At 42.4% G+C, this 6,524-nt stretch overlaps 1 protein-coding gene across 1 annotated transcript in view; it reads right to left on the bottom strand.

Annotated features, from left to right (window-relative positions):
• Nucleotides 1–6,256: 6,256 nt before the first annotated feature.
• The window catches only part of LOC129680448 (histone lysine demethylase PHF8-like), a 2,679-nt gene continuing 2,411 nt past the window's right edge, over nucleotides 6,257–6,524 (bottom strand). Inside the window, exon 2 of the mRNA XM_055612084.1 lies at nucleotides 6,257–6,471. Within this exon, the coding sequence (XP_055468059.1) occupies nucleotides 6,257–6,471 (215 nt within the window). The remainder of the gene's footprint in view (nucleotides 6,472–6,524) is intronic.

Here is a 6,524-nt window from a genome sequence, read left to right as displayed (position 1 = left end):
TCTTCTTCTTCTTCTTCTTCTTCTTCTTCTTCTTCTTCTTCTTCTTCCTCGTTGTCCTCCTCCTCCTCCTTCTCTGGTGTTTGTGTGTGTATTGTGTAGTGTATGCACATGTACATCTGGCACACTCACCAATAAGCATGGATGGAGATTAAGAGAGGATGGCAGATACTATACTCCATCAGCCTTCTGACCCATCAAGAGACAGGGTCTCCCACTAAACACAGACATAGACTGGGAGCCAGAAATCCCCAGCAATCCCCCTGTCTCCATCTGCCATAACCCTGGGGTTACAAACAGATGCACAACCATGCCTGGCTTTTTATATGGGTGTTGGGGATTTGAACTTATATCCTCATACTTGTGCAGCAAACCCTCTTACCTGCTGAGCCAGCTCCCCAGCCCCAAGCTCCAACTCTTTCTGTGAGAAGCAGCAAGTGACAGCAGTATTGACAGGTAACATTGTTTTGGTTATTGTTGGAGAATATACATAACACTGACCTTAATAACAAATTAGATGAAATGTTAGGCCGTTAATGAATTCTGTCTGTCTACTTAATGCTTTCTTATTTCATTCATTCAACATAATGAAGGCACTGTGAGCCAGGCAATATTATAGGCATTGGGAGTATACGATATAGTGAAGGAGAGATACATGCCCGTTGCATTTAAATTCTTCCACTACAAAGAACAGAAAAAGTGAAAACATGTTAAATGCAATGTAGTGGGTAGGAGGACCCTTTAGAGTGAGCAAAGGTTTCTTTGAAGTGGATTTGAAGTTTTAGGGACAAGTTTTGTTAATGCAAACTTCCAGGTTTGGAAAGAGCGTAGGGTGTTCATCTGAAGGAGCAGACAAGAGAGGAGCAGTGAGGGAGGATGGCTCCGACAGTCATAGGGGCAGTCAGCAGGCCAGGTTTTCAAAATCCGTGAAGGGCCTGCAGGGAGTTTGGATTTACCCAGAGCCATGGGAAGAGACATAAAGGCTTTAAATTGGAAATGTTACTGACTCGTGTTGGTAAGTGGACTCCACTCCCACTTTGGAGAGCAGATTATGGCTTATGGTAGTAGGGTGGCACAAATGAGGGTGCTGGCTGCAGCTCCGACGAGTCAGCAGATCCGGGAGAGACTGTTGTAACTGCTGCTCGTGGGTTACACACAGGAAAACATCTCTCGGGGTCTGCTGAAAAGTGAGGTGAATGGAAGAGGGGGAAAATACTGGAAGAAGAAAAGATTTTTATTTTTGGATAAAGCATGCTATGCCTGCTCAGCAATTTGTAATTGAGCGATAGATAGATAGATAGATAGATAGATAGATAGATAGATAGATAGATAGATAGATAGATAATGACTTGATTCATGGTTTATACAAATCTTTGTGAGAGTAAGCTATGCTACAACAAAGTGCTATATGACCTGGGAAATTAGAATGAATTATATGCATTTAAACACAAAGTTGCTAAGCAAATTAGTATTCCCATTAGCATAATAGCCTTCCTTTTTTAGGGTTTTCTACTTCTCAGGACTATATGGGGTTGAAGTTCTCAACAGTTTTGGACCCCAAAATGGCAAGGCAATCTATCTTATTTTAATACATACTAACAGCAGAAACAGATACTTGTGTGAACATTCATATTTGTAGAAACTCTTTAAAGTGTTTCTTAATTTTTATAATTGATTATATGGAGCCTTTCAAAGAGTTTAGCTTACCAAGATTCTTTGTCAAGTAAGTAGGTAGGCAAAGTTCTAAGCAGACCATTTTGACTCTATCACAAAGTTATTGCTACTCAGACTGTTAGTCAACGACTTATACTACCCTTCCTACAAGAAAAGCTTCATATTCAACATACAGAAGCACAGATCTAAGCAGAGAATCAATAGTGATAGGGTGGTTTGAATAGGAATGGCTCCTACAGACTTATGTGTTCGGATGTGTAGCCCATAGGGAGTGGTACTGTTAGGAGGTGTGGCCTTGCTGGAGGAAGTGGGCTACTATGGAGGTGGACTTTGAGGTTCTGTATGCTCAAACAATGCCTAGTCACACAGATTTTTCCTGTTGCTTTCAGATCAAGATGTAGAACTCTTGGCTCTTCCAGAACGATGTCTGCCTGCACACTCCCATGTTTGCCACCATAATGATAATGGACTAAACCTCTGAGTCTGTAAACCATCCCCAATTAAATATTTTCTCTGTAAGCGTTGCCTTGGTCATGGTGTCACTTCACAGCAATGGAGCCCTAACTAAAACAATAGAAATCCCAGATGGCTGAGAAACACTTAAAGAAATAAATGTTCGTCCAGAGCCATACTACCCTGAATGCACCTGATCTCATCTGATCGCAGAGGAAATAAATGTTCAATATTCTTAGCACTCAGAGAAATGTAAATCAGAACTACTTTGAGGTTCCGTTTTACAAGTGACAGAATGTCTAAGACAACACAAGTGGTAGCACATGCAGGAAATGTGGAGACAAGCAAACACAACAAAACAATGTACAATCACATAAGGCTAAAGTCCTTATATGGAATGTGTGTCTCCTTGCAGATACCCAAATACCGAGGCTGGTACTACTACAAAAGGTAGCCCTCTGTGAACTGACAGGGGTGCTCCATTTCAGAGGACAGCATTCACACTTTACTATGAAAAGGTTGAGCTGGTGCCTGCAAGGAACCTTAACATCTATGTTCTACTCTCTTTGGTGCAGAAAGGCACACTGCAAGACACTACTCAGCCACAAAACCTTTGACTTACATTCTGTCTTGCCTGCATGATGGTGGCAAAGAACTTGTGGGAATGGCAAGTCAGTATCTGATTTAACCTGGAGCCCATCCCATGAAAGGAGGGGGCACCGCTTGCATGGCCAGGGGCTGAAGACTGGATAGCCCAGAGCATAGGGTAGAACCAAACATGACTGGTCTAAATAAAAGAAAATAAATCAATGAAATGATTTCTAAAGATATTCTGCTATAGTCATAGATGAATGCTTTATCTAGCCATCATCATTAGAGAGCCTTCTCCCAGAAGAAGACAGGAACAGATGCAGAGAGCCACAGGCAAACATTATGTGGAGAAAGACTCTAGAGGTCGCCATTGGGATCCCCCCTCAGACATCAGGGAAACCCATGGAAGAGAAAAGGGAAATACTACAGGAGTTAGAGGGGGTGGAAGACACCAGTAGAACACAGCCTACTGAATCAACAAAGCAGGCCTCATATGGACACACAGAAATGAAAAAGCAAGCATAGGGCCTGCATGTCTTTGGACCACGTCCTCTGGGTATGCTGTTGCTGTTAGCTTGGTGTTTTGTGGGACTCCTCACAGTGGGAACAGTTTTGTCTTCAAATCTTTTGCCTGCTATTGGGTTGCCTTGTCTAGCCTCAGTGTGACAGCTTTTGCCTTATCTTACTGTATTTTGTTTTGCTACGTTTGGTTGTTGTCTTTTGGAGACCCACACTTTCTTAAGGAAGGCAGGGAGTAGATCTGGAGGACAGGGGCATGAGGGGAGCTGGGAGGAGTAGAAGAAGGGGAAACTCAATGGAATACTACTCAGCTATTAAAAACAGGGAAAACATGAAATTTGCAGGCAAATGGTGGGAACTAGAAAAGATCATCTTGAGTAAGGTATCCCAGAAGCAGAAAGACACACATGGTATATACCCTGCCAGCAGACTGACTTCCCACCCACTTTTATGAGTCAGTTCACTCATGAATCTCACAGTGAAGTGCTACAATTATGGGATCAGTGTAGTTATAGCCCAAGGTACTCACAAAGGATTAACATAGTGAAAATGGCCATCTTGCCAAAAGCCATCTTCAGATTCAATGCAATTACCATCAAAATTCCAACACAATTCTTTACCAACCTAGAAAGAACAACCGTTAACTTCATATGGAAAAATAAAAGACCCAGGATAGCCAAAACAATTTTGTACAATAAAAGAACTTCTGGTGGTATCAGCGTCCCTGATTTCAATATATACTACAGAGCAATAGTAATTTTTTTAAAAAAACATGGTTTCTATGCACATAGAAACAGACAGGTTGACCAACAGAAATTAATTGAAGACCGAGAAATAAACTCACACACCTATGGCACTTGATTTTTGACAAAGAAGCCAAAACCACACAATAAAAAAAGAAAGCATCTTCAACAAATGGTGCTGGTCTAACTATATGTCCAAATGTTTAAAAAAATGCAAACAGACCCATATTTATCACCCTGCACAAAACTCAAGTTCAAGTCAATCAAAGACCTTGACATAAAACCATAGACTCTAAATCTATTAGAAGACAAAGTGGAAAAAAGTCTGGAACTCATTGGTATAGGAGACAATTTCCTGAACAGAACACCAACAGCACAGGCTCTGATGTCCACAATTAATAAATGGGATCTCATGAAACTGAGAAGCTCCTGTAAGTCAAAGAACACTGTCAATAGAACAAAATGGCAGCCTACAGATTGGGAAAAGATCTTCACCAACCCTATATCAGACAAAGGCTGATATCTAAATATACAAATTTAAGAAATTAAACACCAACACATCAAATAATCCAATTAAAAACTGGGGTACAAAGATAAATTGAGAATTCACAACAGATGATATCAAATGGCTGAGAAGCACTTAAAGAAATGCTCAACATTCTTAGCCATCTGAGAAATGCAAATCAAAATGACCCTGAGATTTTACCTTATTATACCCATCAGAATGGCTAAGATCAAAAACTCAAGAGTCAACACATGCTGGAGAGGTTGTGGAGAAAGGGGAACCCTCCTCCACTGCTGGTGGGAATGTAAACTTGTACAACCACTTTGGAAATCAATCTGACACTTTCTTAGAAAATTGGAAATAGTTCTACCTCAAGACCCAGCTATACCACTCCTGGGCATATACCCAAAAAATACTCCACCATACAACAAGGACATTTGCTCACCTATGTTCATAGCAGCTTTACTCGTAGTAGCCAGAATCTGGAATCAGCTTAGACATCCCTCAACTAAAGAACGGATACAGAAATTGTGATACATTTACACAACGGAATACTACTCAGATATTAAAAACAATGAAATCATGAAATTTTCAGGCAAATGGGTGGAACTGGAAAAGATCATCCTAAGTGAGGTAACCCAGACCCAGAAAGACACACATGGTCAGTACTCACTTATAAGTGGATATTAGACCTATAGTACAGGATAACCATACTATAATTCACAGAGCCAAAGAAGCTAAGTAACAAGGAGGGCCCAAAGGAGGATTCCAGAATGTCACTCAGAAGAGGAAATAGAAATAGACAGCAGAAGTGGATGAAGAGAGAGAACTGGACAGGAGATGGAATGGGGAGGGAAACAAGGCTGGGGACCAGAAAAGGGGAGAATGGGGGGTGGGAGGTGAGAGGGCTGGGAACAAGAAGGGAAACTGAGGGGAGACCTCTCTTTGTCAAACTGTGACAGGGTAGGCTCCTGGGAGGATAAAGAATGAACAAAGATTGAGGGAAGGTCCAACCAAAAACTGGACCAACGCCACAGTAGAGAGGCAGCCCCTGACACCATTAATGATGCTTTGCTATGCTTGCAGACAAGAGCCTAACATGACTGTGGTCTGGGGGCTCCAGTCAGCAGCTGATCTAGACAGATGCTGGGACTTGCAGCCAAGCATGAGGCGGAGCTCAGAGGAACCTGTGGAAGTATTGGAGGAAAGATGAAATAACTGGAGGGGACAGGAACATCACAAGAAGACCAACAGAGACAACTTACCTAGTCCCATGGGGTCTTACAGAGACTGAGACATCAACTAGGGAGCAGGCATGGTCTGGACCTAGGCCCCCTGCACATATGTGGCCAACGAGCAGCTTGGCCTTTATGTGGGGTGCCTGGCGATTGGAGGGGGTGCTGTTTCTAACATGGACTCTATTGCCTGCTTTTGGATCACTCCCCCCTGGCAGGGCTGCTTTGCCTGGACTCAGGGATGAGGATATGTTGTCCTGGTGTAACTTGTGCTGGGGAGGGTTGATACAGGGGGAGGTGGGCTCCCCTTTTCTGGGGGGAAAGGGAGAGGAAGGGGAAGGAGGGGAAGAGTACTGGGAGAAAGAGAGAAAGGGTGCATCCTTGGGATATAAAGTAAATAAGCTGAAATTTAAAAAAACATAACTTATTTTTCATTAAGTAGGTTATTATTACTAAAATATATATTCACTTAAGTGTCAAGGAACAGGAAAGTTGAAGTTTCAGGACATGGGTCTTATTTTCTCCATTTACTGTGTGTCTCAGCATGAACATTGACTTAGGTCAAACTTCATGTTGCTGACCCGCTGTGCCAGCTTTGCAGCTGCTGCAGCCAAGCCTTTCTCAATGGAGGCAACTCTGGTACCCTCATGCACAGGACAGTCCTGCTTCATTAGTGTTGGGATCATGCATGGCCTAGGAATCCATGGGGCATTATCTGAGGTCTTCCTCTTCTTTGGTAGAGATCTCAGAACAGGGTCACCATCATCATCATCATCATCATCATCATCATCATCATCATCATCATCA

This window comes from Psammomys obesus, unplaced genomic scaffold, assembly GCF_907164565.1.
Source record: "Psammomys obesus unplaced genomic scaffold, mPsaObe1.curated_primary_1811, whole genome shotgun sequence".
NCBI classification, from domain to species: Eukaryota; Metazoa; Chordata; class Mammalia; order Rodentia; family Muridae; genus Psammomys; species Psammomys obesus.
This window is presented reverse-complemented; position numbering and strand designations above follow the sequence as displayed.